The sequence below is a fragment of the Papio anubis genome, chromosome 1, assembly GCF_008728515.1.
Source record: "Papio anubis isolate 15944 chromosome 1, Panubis1.0, whole genome shotgun sequence".
Lineage (NCBI taxonomy): Eukaryota > Metazoa > Chordata > Mammalia > Primates > Cercopithecidae > Papio > Papio anubis.
In genome coordinates, this window is record NC_044976.1 from 14,884,080 (window position 1) to 14,905,851 (window position 21,772).

Below are 21,772 nucleotides of genomic sequence, written 5' to 3' on the forward strand. Positions count from 1 at the left end.
GCCTGCAGGAGGAGGTCGTTGGGGAGGCTTTGGGGAGCCAGGAAGGATCAAGAATGGCAGGAAAAAGGAGACCCAGAGGAGGAGTGGGATAGAGGAGAGGGGGACTAGAGGGAGACCCCTTCGGGGGAGTTAGAAAAGGGGTCAGAAATGGAAGAGGAGGCAGAGACGTGGGAGATGCGGAGAGGAGACACGTGAGGAGAAATGGAGAGTGGGGGACACACGAGGGAACAGGCAGGTACAGGGACAGGGACCTGCATCCGGGACAAGGCTCTGATTTTGGGGCCTTTCAGGAGCAGGCAGGTGGGCAGCGGGGGCTCCTACCGTGCCTTGGCGTAGCTCAGGGTTCTCTCGCTGCTGTGGTGCGAGAGCTCCATCCTTCTCCAGCCCAGGTCCAGGGCAGGGCACAGCAGGACAGGGCAAGGCGTGGAGGTGGGAACCGGGGCTCCCACGGGGGCAGGCTCTGGCCCAGGAGCTGACAGCCTGGCCCACGATGGGCCACTGGCAGGGGCCGAGGCAGGGGTCTGAGGCAGGCTTGGGGATGAGGTGGGCACTGGGGTCAGGGTCCTGGGGGACTTCTGGGCTGTCAGGGACCGGGCCTTCAAGGCTCTCCGATGGGACGCTTCCACTTTCTCCACCTCCAGCAAGCACTTCATGAAGCCCTGCCGGAATTTCCTGAGGTTCTGTGTCCCTGCAGCCACCACGGGCTTCTGAGGCTGCTGCTGCACACGGTCCGGCTCCCGCCTCTCTCCAATGTCCCTCACCTCCTGGGGATAGGGGAGGGGATCCAGGAAGCCTCTAGCAGGCCAGAGTGTCCCACAAAGCTCCTCCCTGCCATCCCCTCTCCAGAGATCCTCAGACTGCCCCTTACTCTCTGAGCCTTTGGAGGATGTACCCCAAATCTCACATGCACCCCACTGTGCTCCTGCCCCACGTCCTCCTGCCCCACATCCTCCCCAACACTTGACTTGCTACCTCCCAGTGAGCTGGGTTTGTTTTCTTGTTGTTGTTGTTGTTGTTTTTGTTTTTTGAGACAGGGTTTTGCTCTGTCACTCAGGCTGGAGTGCGGTGGCGTGATCTCAGCTTATTGTAGCCTTGACCTTCCAGGCTCAAGTGATCCTCCCACCTCAGCCTCCAGAGTAGCTGGGACTACAGCTGCACACTACCACGCCCAGGTAATCTTTTTTTTTTTTTTTTTTTTTTTTGAGATGATGTCTTGCTGTGTTTCCCAAGCTGGAGTGCAGTGGTGTGATCTTGGCTCACTGCAACCTCTACCTCCCAGGTTCAAGCGATTCTCCTGCCTCAGCCTCCTGAGTGGCTGGGACTACAGGCATGCACCACCATACCCAGCTAATTTTTATATTTTTAGCAGAGACGGGGTTTTGCCACATTGACCAGGCTGGTCTCGAACTCCTGACCTCAGGTGATCTGTCTGCCTCGGCCTCCCAAATTGCTGGGATTACAGGCATGAGCCACTGCACCCGGCCTAATCTTTGTATTTTTTGTAGAGACAGGGTTTCACCATGTTGCCCAGGCTGGTCTGGAACTCCTGACCTCAAGTGATCCTCCGCCTTGGCCTCCCAAAGTGCTGGGATGACAAGTGTGAGCCGCCACACCTGGCTGAGCCATGGTCTTGAGTGAGTTACTCCCAGTCCCACCACTTGGCCTTGTTCATGCCTGTTGTCTGCCCTCCTGACCAGAAGGTAAGCATTATTGAGGGCAGGACCTTGGCTGCCTCTTTTATTCCTGTATTCTCATTCACTCAGCAACCCCAGGTTCTCTTGCACCTGTTCCCTCTCCTCAGAGGGACTGGCTGTCCCCATTCTGCCTCCTGCCAGGCCAGGCTTTTCTCCCAATCAAAGACGCTGTGCTTACTACACACTCTCTCTTCCTAAGTTATCAACTTTGCTTTCCCCACCAGATTACTCCTATTAGCATGTAAATATATTATCATCTTCCCTCTTTTATTTTGAAAGAAATAGGGTCTCATTTTGTTGCCCAGGCTGGAATGCAGTGACACGATCTCAGCTCACTGCCACCTTGAATTCCTGGGCTCAAGGGATAATCCCACCTCAGCCTCCCAAGTGGCTAAGACTACAGGTGCTCACCACCAGGCCCGCCTAATATTTTAATTTTTTGTAGAGACAGGGTCTCGTCTTGCCCAGGCTAGTCTCAAACCCCTGGGCTCAAATGATCCTCCTATCTCAGCCTCCCAAAGTGCTGGGATTACAGATGTGTGCCACCAAAGCCGGCTAATCTTCCTTCTTTAAGAAAAAACAAAGTCTCCTGATACCACCTCACCTCCATCATCCCAGTTCTCTGCTCCCCTTCTATTGCAAAATTCCTTGAAAGCATTGGCTGTCCTGACTCCACACTTCCATCTCCAATCAGGCTCTGCCTAGCACTCCCTAAAGCTGCTCTTGCCATGCCACGGTCAGATCTCTGCCCTCATCTGAGTTGACCCCTTGGCAGCATTAGACACAGATGCTCATTCACTCTGTCCTTCTGGAAATGCCTCCTGCCCTAGACTCCCGCCCCTCATTGGTTGCTCTGCCCCTGCCTCTGGTGCTGGCTCCTCCTCACTCGTGCTCCATTTCTCAGTGTTGTGGAGACCCGGGGATTTGTCCTCAGTCCTCCCCCTGCTCTGGGCTCCCTCCCTCCCTAGAAGTCGTCTTCCTGCCCATGACTCCATTTTCCTCACGTTTCTTTGTCCTTCCTAATACCAGACGTCCTCCTTGACATCTCTTCTTGGGTGTCTAGAACAGGAGCAAAGCAGAGACCTCAGGTTCCTCTCATCTGCTGCTATCCAGGCTTGTGTCTCACTTAATGACATCACCTGTGGCTCACGCCACAGACCTAGAGTCCTTGTTTTTATTTTCCAACTTTTTTTTTTTTCCTGTGATAACATACACATAACATTTACCATCTTTGTTTGTTTGTTTGTTTTGAGACAGAGTCTCACTCTGTTGCCCAGGCTGGAGAGCAGTGGCTGGAGATCTTGGCTCACTGCAACCTCTGCCTCCTGTGTTCAAGCAATTCTCCTGCCTCAGCCTCCCAAGTAGCTAGGATCACAGGTGTGCACCACCACACCTGGCTAATTTTTGTATTTTTAGTAGGGACAGGGTTTTACCATGTTGGCCAAACTGGTCTCGAACTCATGACCTCAGGTGATGTGCCTGCCTCGGCCTCCCAAAGTGCTGGGATTACAGGCATGAGCCACCACACCCGGCCACATTTACCATCTTAATGATTTTCTTTCTTTGTTTTTTTTTTTTTTTTTTTGAGATGAATTCTTGCTCTGTTGCCACGCTGGAGTGTGGTGGCATGATCTCAGCTCATTACAACCTCCGCCTCCTGGGTTCAAGCAGTTCCCCTGCCTCAGCCTCCCAAGTAGCTGGGACTACAGGTGCACGCTACCAAGCCTGGCTAATTTTTTGTATTTTAGTAGAGACAGGGTTTCACCATGTTGGTCAGGATGGCCTCGATCTCCTGACCTCGTGATCCACCCGCTTCAGCCTCTCAAAGTGCTGGGATTATAGGAATGAGCCACTGCATCCAGCCAACGATTTTCTTTTTTTTTAGAGACAGAGTCCTGCTATGTTGCCCAGGCTGGTCTTTTCATCTTGTAGAACAGAAACTCCATATCCATTAAATAATAACCTCCTATCACCACTCCCCCGAGCCCTGGCAACTACCATTTCCACTTCCTGTCTCTACAGATTTGACTAAGTTTCTCATATAAGGCCAGGCGCGGTGGCTCACGCCTGAAATCCCAGCACTTTGGGAGGCTGAGGCAGGCGGATCATGAGGTCAGGAGATCGAGACCATCCTGGCTACATGGTGAAATCCCGTCTCTACTAAAAATACAACAACAACAACAACAAAAATTAGCCAGGAGTGGTAGCGGGTGCCTGTAGTCCCAGCTACTCGAGAGGCTGAGGCAGGAGAATGGAGTGAACCTGGGAGGTGGAGCTTCCAGTGAGCCAAGATCATGCCACTGCACTCCAGCCTGGGTGACAGAGCAAGACTCTGTCTCACAAAAAAGAATCTCATGTAAGTGGAATTGCTTTGTCTTTTTGTGACTGGCTTATTTCACTTAGCATAATATCCTCAAAGCTCATCCATGGCCGGGCGCGGTGGCTCAAGCCTGTAATCCCAGCACTTTGGGAGGCCGAGACGGGCGGATCACGAGGTCAGGAGATCGAGACCATCCTGGCGAACACGGTGAAACCCCGTCTCTACTAAAAAATACAAAAAACTAGCCGGGCGAGGTGGCGGGCGCCTGTGGTCCCAGCTACTCGGGAGGCTGAGGCAGGAGAATGGCGTAAACCCGGGAGGCGGAGCTTGCAGTGAGCCGAGATCGCGCCACTGCACTCCAGCCTGGGCGACAGAGCAAGACCCCGTATCCAAAAAAAAAAAAAAAAAAAGCTCATCCATGTGGCAGCATGTGGCAGAATTTCCTCCCCTTTTAAGGTTGAATAATCTATTGTACGTACAGACCACATTTGGCATATCCATTCATCTGTCAATGGACACTTGGGTTGCTTTAATCTGTTATCCACTGTGAATAATACTGCTATGAACATAAGTGTACAAAGATCTCCTTGAGACCCTGCTTTCAATTCTCTGGGGTATATACCCAGAAATGGAGTTTCAGCATCGTATAGTAGTAATTCTATCTTTAATTTTCTGAGGAACTGCTATCATACTCTTTTCATTTCTTTCTTCTCTTTTCTTTTCTTTTCTTTCTTTTTTGAGACAGAGTTTTGCTCTTGTTGCCCAGGTGGGAGTGCAATGGCACGGTCTTGGGTCACTGCAACCTCTGCCTCCCAGGTTCAAGCGATTCTCCTGGCTCAGCCCCTGGAGTAGCAGGAACTACAGGAGTGTACCACCACGCCTGGCTAATTTTTGTATTTTTAGTAGAGACAGGGTTTTGCCATATTGGCCAGGCTGGTCTTGAACTCCTGACCTCAAGCGATCTGCCTGCCTCGACCTCCCAAAGTGCTGGGATTACAGGTGTGAGCCACCATGCCTGGCCTGTCATACTGTTTACCACAGTAGCTGTACCATTTTCCATTTCCACCAGCAGTACATGGGTGTTCCAGTTTCCTTGTCAACACTTGTTATTTTCTGTTTTTTTTTCTTGTTAGAGCAGGCGTCCTGATGAGTGTGAGCCTAGAGTCTTTTTTTTTTTTTTTTTTTTTTGAGACAGAATCTCGTTCTGTCTCCCAGGCTGGAATGCAGTGGCGTGATCTTGGCTCACTCTAACTTCTGCCTCCCGGGTTCAAGTGATTCTCATGCCTCAGCCTCCCAAGTAGGTGGGATCACAGGTGTGCGCCACCACAGCCTGGCTAATTTTTTTGTATTTTTAGTGGAGACGGGGTTTTGCCATGTTGCCTAGGCTGGTCTCAAACTCCTGGCCTCAAGTGATCTGCCCACCTCAGCCACTCAAAGTGTTGGGATTACAGGCGTAAGCCACCGCACCTGGCCTAAACTGTATTTATTTGTTGACATGTAATGGTCTAGACTTTCCACCAACTAGGTCACAAGCTCCATTCACCATGAAGTCACCAGTTTCACAACTGTGTTTGGTATGCCGTCCTCAATATGTATGTTAACCAAACACTGATTATTTCACTTTTCTCAGTGACGTCTGAGAAGCAAGATAACGTAAATAAAGCACTTGGACAGAGTAAACACTTAGCAAGCAGTAGGGTTGAAAATAATTATAGTTGACGGGTGCGGTGGCTTACGCCTGTAATCCCAGCACTTTGGGAAGCTGAGGCGGGTGGATCACCTGAGGTAGGGAGTTTGAGACCAGCCTGACCAACATGGAGAAACCCCGTCTCTGCTAAAAATGCAAAATTAGCTGGGCATTGTTCGCATGCCTGTAATCCCAGCTACTGGGGAGGGCTGAGGCAGAAGAATTGCTTAAACCTGGGAGGCGGAGGTTGCGGTGAGCTGAGATCACACCATTGCAACTTCAGCCTGGGCAACAAGAGCAAAATTCCATCTCAAAAAAAAAAAAAAAAAAAATTCTAGTCGAGTATTCTGAAGCCTAGAAAGGAGACCCAATTTTCCCATGCCAAAAACTCCTTTAATTGTTTTCCTGAATTAAAGGCAAATGCTCAATTTCTGTGAAGCCTAAAACAAACTAGCAATCAAAAGCAGTTCTGGGCCGGGCCTGGGCCGGGCGCGATGGCTCATGCCTGTTATCCTAACACTTCGGGATGCTGAGGCAGGTGGATCGCTTGAGCTCAGGAGTTCGAGAACAGCCTGGGCAACATGGTGGAACCCTGTCTCTACAGAAAACACAAAAATTTGCCAGGCATGGTGGCTCGCGCCTGTACTACCAGCTACTTGAAGGGGCTGAGGCGGGAGGATTGCTTGAGCCCAGGAGGCGGAGGCTGCAGTGAGTCAAGATTGTGCCACTGCACTCTAGCATGGGCGACAGAATGTGATCCTGTCTCAAAAAAAAAAAAAAAAAAAAGGCAGTTCTGGGGCTCCCGCTCCATTGTGATATTGGGGGCCCAAGATGGTGGCCATGAATCCAGCCTCACTGTCATCTTGGCCCTCTGGCGACTACAGGGCTTCTGAAGTCCAAGGCCTCTGCCCCTGTTGCAGATACAGACTCTGAGCCCCAAGGTGGGTAGGGGTCTGTCTCAGAATATGTCCTATTATTTCAGGACCCAGCACCAAGGTCTGCTCCCAGCAGGCAACTGTGGGTGAATAATGGTGCCAAGCCCCTGACATCTTTCCTTCCAGCTTCTCCAGCCCTTACACACCTGGATTCCTCCTTCTGCCTTCTCTGAGCCCCTTCGACCTGGCACTACGTGTCCTGCACAGACTACTGGGTTGACCTCTGTGCAGCTCTTGTGTCACTGCCCTGCTACCCCTGAGCCTGTGGGGGCTCCCTGTGACCGTCACGCCCATCTGTTCATCCACCTGTGCCACACTGTGCAGTCGCGTGGATACAGGGGTGCCTAGTCCCCAGCCTCGGGGTGCTCTAATCTAGTATTTATTCTTCCAGCTCTGTGCAAGGTGTTAAGAGGGACGTTAGAGTGCTAAGGCCAAATGCTCCACTCTAGGACCGTGCAGGACGGGTCTCCGGGTGCAGGTGGGCCTTAGACCCACCTAGTTCTCTCTCATTTTTCACTTGTTAAAAACGATTATATAGTTAAAGAATTATATAGTTCTGAAGATTATATAGTTAAAGAATATGCTGGGAATGCAATATCCTAAGATAGGGAGGGACTGGCTGCAACACCCCCCAGGATCTATCTGTTCTACTCCCCTGAGCCCCAGAAATAGGACAGCCTTCAAGGCTTTAGCCCAGCAAAGCATGTCATCTTGAAGTATAAAACCCAGGGTGAGCTGCTTTCTGGGGTCCCTCAGCAAGTGGGGCACATGTAGACAAGACTCCCTCTGCCCCAGACAGCTTTCCTGAGCCTTGGGGGCCAAGCCGACAGTGGATCCTATGCTTCTGTTGTCCTTTGCTGCCCATCTTTAGTAATAAACCCGTTTTATATAACATGTATGTATGGATATTCTGCCTCACTGGACTCAGACAAGTTGGTAACCAGTACATGGTGAGCCTGCCTCACATACTGGATGCTTCATATCACAGCCAGCCTAGCTTTTCAGCCGCTCTGATCATCGTATCCAATATGCTTGTCCCATGAGGCCCAGATGATGGCCCTCTCCACGATCAGGTGTATTTTGTTCTGCTGCTCTCTGTAACTTTCCTTGTGATGGGTCTGCTGCTGCCTGGCTGCCCTTTCTTTTCTTTGCTTTTTTTTTTTTTGAGACGGAGTTTCATTCGCTGCCTAGGCTGGAGTGCAATGGCACGATCTCAGCTCACTGCAGCCTCTGCCTCCCGGGTTCAAGTGATTCTCCTGCCTTGGCCCTCTGAGTAGCCGGGACTACAGGCACCTGCCACCATGCCCGTCTAAGCTAATTTTTTGTGGGTTTTTTGAGACAAGTCTCACACTCTTGTCCCAGGCTGGTCGCGATCGGCGCAATCTCAGCTCACTGCAGCCTCTGCCTCCCGGGTTCAAGTGATTCTCCTGCCTCGGCCCCCTGAGTAGCTGGGATTATAGGTGCCTGCCACCATGCCTGGCTAATTTTTTTGTATTTTTAGTAGAGACGGGATTTCCCCATGTTGGCCAAGCTGGTCTCGAACTCTAACCTCAGGTAATCCACCCGCCTTGGCCTCCCAAAGTGCTCGGATTACAGGCGTGAGCCACTGCACCCATCCCTGGCTACTCCCCTTTCTACTCCCCTTTCTACTCCCTGGCTCTGTTCGTATTCTGTTCCCTCTGTATAGTCTAATATCAGTCCTCCCTCTCCAGAAAGCTACCCAATGGTCCCAGGGCTCCTCTGAGTGCCTGTAGGACTTCCTGTCCAGGACTCTCATCTCTTGTGGTGCCACCAGCTCAGCTGCATCCTCCGGAGCAGGGAGCAGGAGCCCTCCCCGGCTTTCCTTGTCCTTTCCCTCCAAGCACTGGGCCTGGTATGCCACAGAGACTCAGTATGTACTTACGGAGCCAAATTGTGCCCTCTCCGCTTCTCCTGCACAGTATCCAGCCCACTCTGTGCATGGGGTAGGGATGGGGGAAAAGGTGGAAACGCACAGGCAAGGAATAGTTCTTATTTCTCTCTCTCTCTCTCTTTTTTTTTTTCCAAGACAGAGTCATGCTCTGTTGCTCAGGATGGAGAGCGGTGGTGTGATCTTGGCTCACTGCATCCCCTACCTCACAGGTTCAAGCGATTCTCCTGCCTCAGCCTCCTGAGTAGCTGGGACTACAGGCACACGCCACCATGCCTGACTAATTTGTGTATTTTGGCCAGGCAGGTCCTGAACCCCTGACCTCAGGTGACCCACCCGCCTCGGCCTCCCAAAGTGCTGGGATTATAGGCATAAGCCACCGCATCCAGCCTAGTTCCTATTTCTCATCTGACTTCTCACCAGTTCAGAGAGGTACCTTGTCTTATTCCCATCCATTCATTTATTCAACACATTCCTGTTGAGTACCTACCACGTGCTGGGCATTGTTTGAGGCACAAAGCACAGAGGGTAAGTCAACTAGCGAGGCTGCCCTCAGGGAGCTTGCATTCTAGATGATGAATAGGTTGTTGACAGCTTAAAGATCATGTCAGAGGGAGAAAGTACTACAAAGACAATAAAACAGGGCCATGTGATAGGCTGAGTGTGGCTGACAGGTTCCTTGAGATCGGCTGGCCAGGGAAGGCCTTGTGGAAAAACTGATGTCGAAATTGAAAAGTGAATGACTCAAAAGAGTTAGCCATTAGACTGTCTATAGGGAGGAGAGTTCAGGCACAGGCACACTCAAAGGCCCTGAGGTGAGACTAGGCTTAGTATATTCAAAGGCTGGAGGTCAGACCAGAGTGGCTAGACATAGGGCTTTATGGATCTTGGTGAAGATTTTGGATCTTATTCTAAGAAGATGAGGCTTGGACTAGGGTAATGAAAGAGGGGGTGGACGGCTGGGCGCGGTGGCTCAAGCCTGTAATCCCAGCACTTTGGGAGGCCGAGACGGGCGGATCACGAGGTCAGGAGATCGAGACCATCCTGGCTAACACGGTGAAACCCCGTCTCTATTAAGAAATACAAAAAACTAGCTGGGCGAGGTGGCGGGCGCCTGTAGTCCCAGCTACTCAGAAGGCTGAGGCCGGAGAATGGCGTGAACCCGGGAGGCGGAGCTTGCAGTGAGCTGAGATCCGGCCACTGCACTCCAGCCTGGGCGACAGAGCGAGACTCCGTCTCAAAAAAAAAAAAAAAAAAAAAGAAAGAAAGAAAGAAAGAGGGGGTGGAAGGATTTATTTTGTAGGTAGCACTAAACAGGGCTTGTTGACACACGTGAAAGGATTATCGAGGGAAAAGGAGGAATCACGTGATTTTGAGCTGGGTTGCATGAGCCCCTTGGGTGAGAAAGGCAGTGTCATTTGCTGGACTGAAGAAGACTGCTGTGGTCATATTTGAGAAGTGAATTAGCCAGCCAGAGGGAATTCAAGTAGACCATTGTATATATGAACATGGAATTTAAAGGCAAGGTCTATGGCTGGGCGCGGTGGCTCACGCCTGTAATCCGAGCACTTTGGGAGGCCGAGGCGGATCACCTGAGGTAAGGAGTTCGAGAGCAGCCTGGCCAAAATAGTGAAACCCTGTCTCTACTAAAAATACAAAAATTAGCCAGGTGAGGTGGTGCGTGCCTGTAATCCCACCTACTCGGGAGGCTGAGGCAAGAGAATCGCCTGAATCTCAGAGACAGAGGTTGCAGTGAGCTGAGACTGCACCACTGCACTCCAGCCTGGGCAACATTGACGCTCTAGCCTGTGTCAATTAAAAAAAAAAAAGGCAAAGTCTCATCTGAAGATGTGGATTTGGGAATCATTAGAGGGACTGAATGAGATCATCCAGGCAGAGAATGGAGATGGGAGACCAGAGCGTGGAGCCCCGAGGGTGGAGAAGATGAGGAGGAATTAGGGAGGGAGACTGGGAAGGAGTCGCTAGTGACATGGGAGGAGAACCAAGCTGGGGCTGTCACAGAGCCTGCAGAAGGCAGCATTGAGAAGAAGAGAGGGAGCCTCTGTGTCTTCTGCTGTTTCGAGGTGGGCTCTGTAAGGACAGAGCTTTTCCATTTGATAAGCCAAATGGAGATTATGGAGACCCCGATAAAAGCTCTCATATGGGGACGTGTTGAGAAAGGACAAGCGGAGGAGGTGAGGGGGACAATTATTGAGGGACGGTGCTGCAAAGGGGAGCAAAGAAAGATGGCTTTTGATGTCGGGCATGGTGGTGCACACCTGCAGTCCCAGCTACTCGGGAGGCTGAGAGTAGCTTGAACCCAGGAGGTGGAGGTTGCAGTGAGCCGTGATCACACCACTGCACTCCAGCCTGGGCAACAGAGATTCTGTCTCAAAAAAAAAAAAAAAAAAAAAAAAAAAGGAAAAATAATAAAGAAAGGCAGCTTTTGATATTGTGGAGGCTAAGCCATGTTTGTATGCTGATGGAATCATCCTGTAGTAATGCAGAGAGGGATCATGTGGTGGGGGGAGGGGACCAGAGCTAATGAATAAATGGGGAGACAGCCATGGGACCTGGGGCCCATCTTCACAGCTCCCATTGCAGCCAAATCAAGGCAGGGAGTGTGCTGGGTTTGGGAATGCTTCTTCTCATCTGATGCTTCTGTTTGTCGGTGACACACGGGTGAGATGAGGGGCGTGGGGGATGCTGTTGTGAAATGATGACCTAGAGCAGAGGGGACGGCGGTGTGGCCATGGAAAAGTGAGACTTGCCGGCAGCATCCGACATGAGTGGTTACTGCTTGAAAGTGAAACCCATCAATAAGACAGGATGTTCTCCAGCCCTCGTTGAGCTGCTTAACATGGATACAAGGCTGGGTGGGTTTAGCCAGGGTGGGGTTTGCCAATGAACACAGCAGGATGAGACAGGGCAGGTGCTGGCAGGGCATGCTAGTGACTGTGTATTTGCAGGTTGCCCGGTCAGGTCAAAGAACTAGGAAGTGGCAGAGCCGGGGGAGGGGAGGGTGTCTGGGAGAGGTTGGGGAAGCCTCCCAGGTGTTCAGGGACACTTTGGATTGTGTGGCTGTGGCTGAGGGCAAATGGGTGGAAGAAATCCATGCTGATGTGGAAGAAGCCACCACCTGGGATGAACCCAAGGGCTCCAGAGTGTAAGAGCATTCTTGACGCCCACTCAGAATACACACACATGCAGACACACAGGCACACACACACGTGTGCACATCCATGTGCACTTTCACACAGCCACACACACCTTCCTTAGTTTGACTCCAAATAGGGGTTTGACGTGCCATATCTGCCTCTGCCCTTTTCCTCCTCCTGATCCCCCCTGCCCTTCCCCTACACAGCTCGTCCCCATCCCCATTATGGCCCTACTTACTGGTGGAGGAAGAGGCCCCGGTGCTGGCTGGGTCTCCACAGCCTCACCCCTGAATAGAGGAGAAACCCACAGGTGGGGGAAGGGCTCAGCTGAAGGTTTGCCCTCCTATCCTCCCCTCTCAGCCCCGAGGACACCCACTTCCACCCCAGCCTCATCCCCTTGGCCTTCTCATCTCAGGGGGCTCCTTATTTCCCCACATCCTCATGTACACAGGCTCACGGAACCAAGCATTCTGGTATTCCAGCCGTTACACAGGTGGGGAAATTGAGACCCAGGGGAGCATGACTTGCCCAAGGTCCTCTACTGAGTCAGGAGCAGTCTGGACTAGAATTCACCTCACCTGAAACTCTGCAGAAGGGCATCTTTGTTGGGGGCAGGGGATGGCACTGGAGGGTGACTTACCCTCCTTTTGTTTTTGTAGGTCCAGGCGTGGATGGCAGGAAGGAGCTAGCTGTCTTTTCCTCTGCAGCCACCGTGGATGTTGGGGGCATTGCTTCCTGAGAGCTGTCCCCATGTCCCCCTGGGCTGGGCTCTGGTGGAGCCTCCTGTGGCCTGATGTGTGGGACATCTGCCTCCTTGGGGCGCTTGTCTCCCAGTGGCTGGCCACGGCCGACCAAGGGGCAGCAAGGCTCTGCTGGCTGCACCATGTCTGCCTGGTGACCGAGGGTGGATTGATACCCGGGGCCCTGCCAAGGACAAGGACACTAAGGCTGGGGAGCTCCATCCTGGTTCCCAGGTGAACCTCAAAGCTCCAGGTGAACTGGAGACCAGTAATGACACACTTACTAGGATCCCAGCACTTCAGGCATCATCTTACTTAATTCTCCCAGTGCCCCTAGAAGGCAGCACAGGTACTCCTACATTTTGAGGGGTGAAGAAATTGAAGCCCAGAGAAGGCGTGGCCTACCCAAAGAACCACACTTCCCTGTGGGAGTGGAATGAGAGCATGGAAAATTGAGAAGATCCCCTTTAAATAGGATTTTCTTGTGTGTGTGTGTGTGTGTGTGTGTTTTATTTTTTTCTCTTTTTTGAGACAAGTCTCACTCTGTCACCCAGGCTAGAGTACAGTGGCATGAACACAGCTCATTGCAGCCTTAACCTCCTAGGCTCAAGGGATCCCCCTGCTTCAGCCTCCCAAGTAGCTGGGACTACAGATACCTGTCACCATGCCTGGCTGATATTTTAAAATGTTTGGTAGAGATGAGGTCTCACTATGTTGCTCAGGCTGGTCTTGAACTCCTGGGCTCAAGCATTCCTCCTGCCTCAGCCTCCCGAAGTGCTGTGATTACAGGCATGAGCCACCACACCCAGCCTTAAATGGGATTTTCTAAGGGATGTTTCAAAGAACAAGAATCCTTCACGAGGCTCCTTAAAAAGAGGGGTTTTGGCCAGGCGTGGCGGTACACACCTGCAATCTCAGAATTTTGGGAGGCCAAGGGGCAGGTGGATCACTTGAAGTCAGGAATTCATGACCAGCCTGGCCAATATGGCGAAATTCCGTCTCTACTAAAAATACAAAATTAGCTAGGCATGGTGGCTCATGCTTGTAATCCCAGCTACTTGGGAGGCTGAGGCATGAGAAACACTTGATCCCAGGAGGCGGAGGTTTCAATAAGCCATGATCACACCACTGCACTCCAGCCTGGGAGACAGAGTGAGACTCTGTCTCTTAAAACAATAAATAAATAAAGGCCTAAGTGGGTGGATCACATGAGGTTAGGAGTTCGGGACCAGCCTGGCCAGCATGGTGAAACCCTTCTCTACTAAAAATACAAAAATTAGCTGGGCGTAGTAGTGTGTGCCTGTAATCCCAGCCACTCAGGAGACTGAGGTGGGAGGATCACTTGAACCTCCCACCTCAACCTCCCACCTGAGGCAGAGGTTTCAGTGAGTCCAGATCACACCACTGCATTCCAGCCTGGGCAACAAGGCGAGACTCTATGTCCAAAAAAAAAGAAAGAAAAGAAAACAAAGAAAATAAATGTGGTATATTGTGGTATATCCATAGAATGGAAATATTACTGAGCAACCAAAAGAACAACAGGTTGATACACACAATACATGAATCTCTTTCTTTTTCTCTCTCTTTTTTTTTTTTTTGAGACAGAGTCTTGCTCTGTCCTTCAGGCTGGAGTGCAATGGCGTGATCTTGGCTCACTGCAACCTCTGCCTCCCGGGTTCAAGTGATTCTCCTGCCTCAGCCTCCCGAGTAGCTGAGATTACATGCGCCTGCCACCATGCCCGGCTAATTTTTATTTTTATTTATTTATTTTTTTTGAGATGGAGTCTTGCTCAGTTGCCCAGGCTGGAGTGCAGTGGCGTGATCTCATCTCACTGCAAGCTCCGCCTCCCGGGTTCACGCCATTCTCCTGCCTCAGCCTCCTGAGTAACTGGGACTACAGGTGCCCACCACCACGCCCGGCTAATTTTTTTTTTTTTTGAGATGGAGTCTCGCTCTGTTGCCCAGGCTGGAGTGCAGTGGCACAATCTCAGCTCACTGCAAGCTCCTCCTCCCGGGTTCACGCCATTCTCCTGCCTCAGCCTCCCGAGTAGCTGGGACTACAGGTGCCCTCCACCACGCCTGGCTAATTTTTTTGTATTTTTAGTAGGAGACGGGGTTTCACTGTGTTAGCCAAGATGATCTCGATCTCCTGACCTCGTGATCTGCCCGCCTCGGCCTCCCAAAGTGCTGGGATTATAGGCGTGAGCTACCGTGCCTGGTCTTTTTTTTTTTATATTTTTGGTAAAGACGGGGTTTCACCATGTTAGCCAGGATGGTCTCGATCTCCTGACCTTGTGATCCACCCACCTTGGCCTCCCAAAGTGCTGGGATTAACAGGCGTGAGCCACCACACCCGTCCTGGAAACAAGACTTAAATGCTTGTGATGTAGGCTGGGGGAATAGTCCAGTGACCCACAGACTGAGTGCTTGACATCTTCAGGGCACAGAGGGGAGCAAACACTCTGTAACCCAGGCTGGAGTGCAGTGGCCTGAACACAGCTCATTGCAGCCTTGAGCTTCTGGGCTCAAGGGATCCCCCTGCCTCAGCCTCCCAAGTAGCTGGGACTACAGGTACATGCACCAGAATGGAGGGCATGCTGGGAGGGGGCTCTTTTACCTCCTCTGTGGTAGGTCATTCCATACCCTTCTTCCCAGATCTCCTAGGAGGGTACCTGGCAGCTCTCAGGAGGCTCATCCTCCCCAGTTCCCCGGTTCCGTTGCCTCCTCTGCTGGCCCTCGATCTCCTTTCCGGAGCCCAGCTGCTGCAGCCCTTCAGGTCCTTCAGGAACCCAGGAAGGCAGCAACCCCAGCTCACTCTGATCCTGGCCTGCTTGCAGCTCCTGGGACCCTTCCTGGGGGACCCAAGAGGACTGCTTCTTCCTGGGGAAAATAGACAAAGTGACACTTCAGCTCCCAGACTGGGGCACTGCTCTATGTTCTTATAGGGCTAGGCATACCATAGGTGCATACCGAATGCCTGGAGGGACAAACGGAGGACCCACAGGAATTCCCCAAATCATAGATACTTTCATGTCAATGTTTTGGGGAGTTAAAATTTACACTTTCAAAATTATTTGTAGAGACAAGGTCTCACTGTGTTGCCCAGGCTGGTCTTGAACTCCTGGGCTCAAGCAATCTTCCCACTTCGGCCTCCCGAAGTGCTGGGATTAGAGGTGTGCACCATTGCGTCCAGCCTAGAATTTAAGGTTTATAGTATTTTTTAAAGTATTTTTCAGAAAAAAATGAAACAAAAATCAGAACTGGGATGCAGAGAAGACAAGAGATTTGAGCCTAAGGTCATAAAGCTAAAGATAACTGTTCAAAATTTGAAGCTGTGTCTATCCGATCTCACTTTAGTATTCTGGAGTATTTCCTCCAAGCTTCTTCCTATGCATATGTATACTTATATTTTTTGAGACAGAGTCTTGCTCTGTCACCCAGGTTGGAATGCAGTGGCACGATCTCAGCTCACTGCAACCTCCACCTCCTGGGCTCAAGCAATCCTCCTGCCTTAGGCTCTCAAGTAGCTGAGACTACAGGCATATGCCACCGTGCCTGGCTAATCTTATCGTATTTTTTGTAGAGATGGGGTTTCACAATGTTGTCCAGGCTGGTCTTGAACTCCTGGGCTTAAGTAATCCTCCCACTTCAATCTCCCAAAGTGTTGAGATTACAGGCGTGAACCATGGTGCCTGGCCATTGCATACATACACACACACACACACACACACACACACATATATATATTGTTTTTTCTTTGAGATGGAATTTCGCTTTTGTTGCCCAGGCTGGAGTGCAGTGGTGTGATCTCGGCTCACTGCAACCTTTGCCTCCTGGGTTCAAGTGATTCTCCTGCCTTAGCCTCCCAAGTAACTGGGATTACAGGCATGTGCCACCAAGCCCGGCTAATTTTATATTTTTAGTAGAGACGGGGTTTTGCCATGTTGGCCAGGCTGGTTTCAAATCCCTGACCTCAGGTGACCCTCCCACCTTGACCTCCCAAAGTTCTGGGATTGCAGGTGTGAGCCACTGTGGTTGGCCTAGTCTACTTTCTTCAATTAACATCATAGCCTACATTTTTCCTATGCTAAAAATCCTTCAGAAACATGCTTTATATGTTTTTTACGTTCATTAAATGTATACAATTCCATATTTTATAGATAACCATCATTAACCATTTCCCTATTGTGTGGGCACTTCAGGGGCTTCCAATTTTTTAGTATTTATTTATTTTTTTTGTAGTTTTAGTAGAGGCAGGGTTTCACCATGTTGGCCAGGCTTCTCTTGAACTCCTGACTTCAGGTGATCCACTCACTTCAGCCTCCCAAAGTGCTGGGATTACAGGCATGAGCCACCGCGCCCGGCCCAATTTATTAGTATTTAAGATAATGTGACAGTGAAAATCTTTGTGCATAAAACTGCCTGAATCACCAATTATTTCCTCATGGCCTATTTCCAGAAATGGGTGAGGATAAAGGTAGTTTCAAGGCAGTTTAAACAAATTGCCACGTTGATGAAACAGGTATGCCTAAATGGTTTCTGTTTCCACCAGCATGGTATGCAGTAGTTGTCTCAGTGGGCCTCGGACCTGGCTTGAGTTCTCTCTCCTAACTTTTCTTGTACAGGAGGCTATTTAGGAGCTTCTGGTTATAGTCAAATCCAACTAAGCCAGCTAGCCTTTATTATTTCTATTACCCAAGCCTTTCACGTTGCCTTCTTTGGCTCGCTCTTGATTTTCTCTTTTTGAATATATTCTTGCTGTAGAAAAGGTTAAAAATATATACAATTACATGTATATCTTTTATGTGTTCCTGTGTTTCCCAACCTTTTTTTTGTTCATTATTCTATTAATTCAGTGAATCTATATATATATATATATATATATATATATTTTTTTTTTTTTTCTAAGACAGTCTTGCTCTGTCACCCAGGCTGGAGTACAGTGGTGTGATCTCGGCTCACTGCAAGCTCCGCCTCCTGGGTTCACGCCATTCTCCTGCCTCAGCCTCCCGAGTAGAGTAGCTGGGACTACAGGCGCCCACCACCACGCCTGGCTAATTTTTTGTATTTTCAGTAGAGATGGAGTTTCACGGTGTTCACCAGGATGGTCTCGATCTCCCGACCTCGTGATCCGCCCACCTCGGCCTCCCAAAGTGCTGGGATTACAGGCGTGAGCCACTGCGCCCGGCCTTAGTGAATCAATATTTATAGAACATTTACTACGTGTCAGGCACAGTACTAGGCACGAGGGCTTTGAGGCTGAACCAGGTACATGATACTCCTCAAACAAGACACATAAAAGATGTTTGTGGTCTCGTTGGGGGAGTTCATACAAAAGGTGAACACGAACTCCTTAGTGCAACCGGTGCAGTGAAAGAGAAGGACAAGGTGCTGTGGCAGGTGGAGCTGCCTTGGCCTGGGAGTTCTCCATTCTCTCTCCCTCGCAAGTGGGCTACAGGGCGTTGCCTCCTGGACCTGTTCTCTGGAAAGCCCCTCAGCTCACCCTGGTTTTGCTGGAGGCCTCTGCTCCTGTGTCGTGAGCTCTGAAGGCCCCTCCTTGAATGTGTCTCTGTATCTGGGCCCCTTCTCTGGCCCTCCTGAAGCTGATGAGAGCTGCTTCCTGCTGCCCACTTCCGAAGCATCTGGAAACATGACCTGGACAGAGATATCCATGGCACTGGTTTGAGGGCTGGCATTGAGTAGCCATTCTGGAGTGATCCCTCCCACTCGTCCCTGAGCACTCTCCTGGCCTCAAGGACAGGGAGATCCCATGCCTGACTGGGGAAGCTGTTGGAGAGGGGTGAGCAGGAGCCAAGAGGCAGAGATGGGGGCTGGCCCTGCTGTTGCTGTTGCTTAGCACTTAAGGCTCTGATACGAACTGGAGTCCAGATTAGTACCTGAGACAAGGGGATTGCCCTGAGGACAGCTTGAAAGAGCACCCTGGGGGACCCCAAGACTCTCACAAGGTCCAAGAGAGGCCTTTGACAATTCCCATGCCTTCAAAACACAGGCTGTAGTTTGAACTGAGTTTCTATTTCATTTTTTGAGAGAGAGTTTCACTCTGTTGCCCAGGCCAGAGTGCAGTGGTGAGATCTCGGCTCACTGCAACCTTCACCTGCTGGGTTCAAGCGATTCTCGTGCCTCAGCTTCCCGAGTAGGTGGGATTAGAGGTGTGTGCCCCCATGCCTAACTAATTTTTGTATTTTTTTTTTTTTTGTAGGCCAGGCCAGTCTCGAACTTCTGACCTCAAGCGATCCACCCGTCTCAGCCTCCCAAAGTGCTGGGCTTACAGGCATGAGCCACCGTGCCTGGCCTGAACTGGGTTTTGATCACTATCATGGTCTGTCACTCTCCTACTGGGTGACCTGGAGCCAGTGATTGAGACCCAGCTCCAAGCATCACCAGAGTCAGCAAACTCCAAACAAATGAACTCAATTAATTGCCCTTGATATAATACAAGATTCTGATGTGAGCTAATACTAACAGGCACCTACTATGAGGCAGGTCCTGTGCTAGGTGCCTTCTAGAGATTTAACCCAGTTAGTCCTCACCGTAAAATAAATGAGGCTCAAAGGGGTGCAGTGACATGCCCAATGTCATACAGCTGGGTAAGTGGTGGGACTGGGACCCCATGATGATGCTTGTTGAAAAAATAAATGGGTGGGTGAAGGAAGCCCTGAATATTTACCTCTAGCCTCTCTCCTAGCCTCCTCTTCCTAGCTTCCTATCCTAGCTCCTCCCTCCAGGCCTTCTCCCTGCCCCAGGGAAAGCGAGGATTTATAACAGAGGCTACAGGGAACATACCCAAAGGCATGTTGACTTTTTTTTTGGTCGTTTTTTTTCTTTTCCTTTTTGTGGAGAATGAGGTCTCACTATATTGCCCAGGCAGGTCTCGGACTCCCAGACTCAAGCTATCCTCCCACCTCTGCCTCCCTAAATGCTAGGATCACAGGCGTGAGCCACTGCACCTGGCTTTTTTTTTTTTTTTTTTTTTTTTTTTGAGAGGGGGTCTCACTATGTTGCCCAGGCTGGACTTTAACTCCTGGGCTCAAGCAATCCATCCACCTCTGTCTCCCAAAGTGTTGGGATTGCAGGCATGAGCCATGGCACCTGACTGACTTTTTATTTTATTTTATTTGTTTGTTTATTTATTTTTGAGACAGAGTTTCATTCTTGTTGTCCAGGCTGGAGTGCAATGGTGCAATTTTTGCTCACCGCAACCTCTACCTCCCAGGTTCAAGCGATTCTCCTGCCTCAGTCTTCTGAGTTACTGGGATTACAGGCATGCGCCACCATGCCAGGCTAATTTTGTATTTTTAGTAGAGACCGAGTTTCTCCACGTTGGTCAGGGTGGTCTTGAATTCCCGACCTCAGGTGATCCACCCGCTTCGGCTTCCCAAAGTGCTGGGATTACAGGCATGAGCCACCACGCCCGGCTGGCTGACTTTTTAAATGGTGATGTCTTTGGCCCTGAGGAAACTGGATGGGGAGGAGGGTCTTCTTTACGCTCTTCAGTTCATGCTACTTGGCACATTCAAAAAGAGGCTGGCGGGGCGCAGTGGCTCACACTTGTAATCTTAGCACTTTGGGAGGCCGAGGTGGGTGGATCACTTGGGGTCAGGAGTTTAAGACCAGCCTGTCCAACATGGTGAAATCCCATCTCTTCTAAAAATACAAAAAAAATTAGATGGAAATTGCTTGAACCCAGGAGGCAGAGGTTGTAGTGAGCCGTGATCACACCATTGCACTCCAGCCTGGGTGACAGAACAAGACTCTTGTCTCAAAAAAAAAAAAAAAAAAAAGACGCCAGGCACGGAGGCTTACACCTATAATCCCAACACTTTGGGAGGCTGAGGCAGGCAGATCACTTGAGCCCATGAGTTCAAGACCAGCCTGGGCAACATGATAAAGCCTTGTCTCTACAAAAAAATAAAAAATTAGCTCGGTGTGGTGGCACATGCCACGCCTATAGTTCCAGCTACTCAGGAGGCTGAGGCAGGAGGATCGCTTGAGCCTGGGAGTTCAAAGCTGCAGTGAGCCATGATCACGCCACTGCACTCCAGCCTGGGTAAGAGAGTGAGAGCCTGTCTCAAAAACAAACAAACTAACTAAGAAACATATTTGATGGAAAGAGGCTGAGAGGTGTGATGGAAGCTTAGGATGCAGGCTGGGCGCTGTGGAGGGGCATGGAGGGAAGCCCTGAGTAGCTGTCAGGAGAATAAAGCTGGGCTGGAGGCTGCAACGGGAGTTCAGAGGCCATGGAAGGCACCTAGAAGAGCAAATAGGCAATTCTGGGTTTGCTCACCCTGTAGCTCTTTCCGTTACAGAAGCCAGCATTGTTTTTGGGAAGCTTCTCTTCTCCATTCAGCCCATGGGGCTCAGTGGAGCCACCTATCACCTCTGTCTCCATTGTATCAAGAGATCCAGACCACTCCCCACTGCCATGGTGACTGGTTTGAGGGTGAGCATCTGACCACAATCTGGGCCAATGACAGTGATGCTAGAGACTTGCTTCAACTGTTGCAAAGAGGCTCACTTCCTGTTGGAATGCTAAACCAGAGTATGTAAGATGGGAAGATGTAATCCTGGAGTGGCCAGGGCAATCCCTGCCATCTTGCAGAGAGAGCTTGCCTGAGAATGAATCCAACACAGAGCAACATAGAGCCAAGAGATACTCATTTAGCACCTTGATCTAGCCACACCTGAAGTCTATGAATGCATTTGTCAGTTACCCAAACTGATGTATTCTCTTTTCTGCTTAATCCAGTTTGAATTGGGTTTTGTGTCCATTTTTAACAGAGTCTTAATTAAAGCAGCTGGGGAGGAAGCCTGGGCAGGGGAAGGGAAAGGTGCCAGCTAGGAGTGAATGGATCAGAACATTGGGTGCAGGTCCCTACCTGGCTGACTCCTGGTATGGTGGGCTCAACACCAGCCTGCTTTATGGTGATCCTCAGGCCAGGGCTTGGCTGGGTCCCTGGAACCTTGATTCTACCCTCTGTGTACATCTGGGTGTTTCTATTGTCCATGATGCCAGGGCCAACACAGGTGCCAAGTGAGGGGCATCAGCTACTGTGCTCCTACAGGAGAAATCCAATCAAGCTTCCCACCAGGCCCTTCACCTAACGGCTGCTTCAGGAGCCCATGTGGAGCCTGTAATGCAGACAGCATGGCTGGAGGGAAGAGGCGGGGCCAGGCCTTGGCTCACTGCAACCTCTGCCTACTGGGTTCTCGCAAGGAGAGGCATGCATTAAAACCAGAGAGCTAGCCACGTGCCATTTACCCACACGCTTTTCCTAGTTCTCACAATGACCCTGAGGAAAAGGGGCTCT

General features: G+C 50.6%; 1 protein-coding gene across 6 annotated transcripts in view; it reads right to left on the bottom strand.

Moving 5' to 3' along the window:
• Positions 1 to 21,772, bottom strand: part of SPATA21 (spermatogenesis associated 21) — a 47,507-nt gene that overhangs the window by 18,848 nt on the left and 6,887 nt on the right. For 3 of the 6 annotated variants that reach the window (XM_009200149.4, XM_017957551.3, XM_017957552.3), the window contains exons 3-8: positions 21,341 to 21,520; positions 17,947 to 18,098; positions 15,116 to 15,323; positions 12,344 to 12,627; positions 11,942 to 11,990; positions 322 to 764 (exon numbers count right to left, since the gene is read on the bottom strand). In XM_009200149.4, coding sequence (XP_009198413.2) covers positions 322 to 764; positions 11,942 to 11,990; positions 12,344 to 12,627; positions 15,116 to 15,323; positions 17,947 to 18,098; positions 21,341 to 21,469 — 1,265 coding nt within the window. In that variant the 5' untranslated portion in view covers positions 21,470 to 21,520. Of the gene's footprint in view, positions 1 to 321; positions 765 to 1,551; positions 1,627 to 11,941; positions 11,991 to 12,343; positions 12,628 to 15,115; positions 15,324 to 17,946; positions 18,099 to 21,340; positions 21,521 to 21,772 lie in introns of those variants that run through there. The other 3 variants (XM_009200150.4, XM_017957549.3, XM_021936483.2) reach the window with 3 other exon arrangements.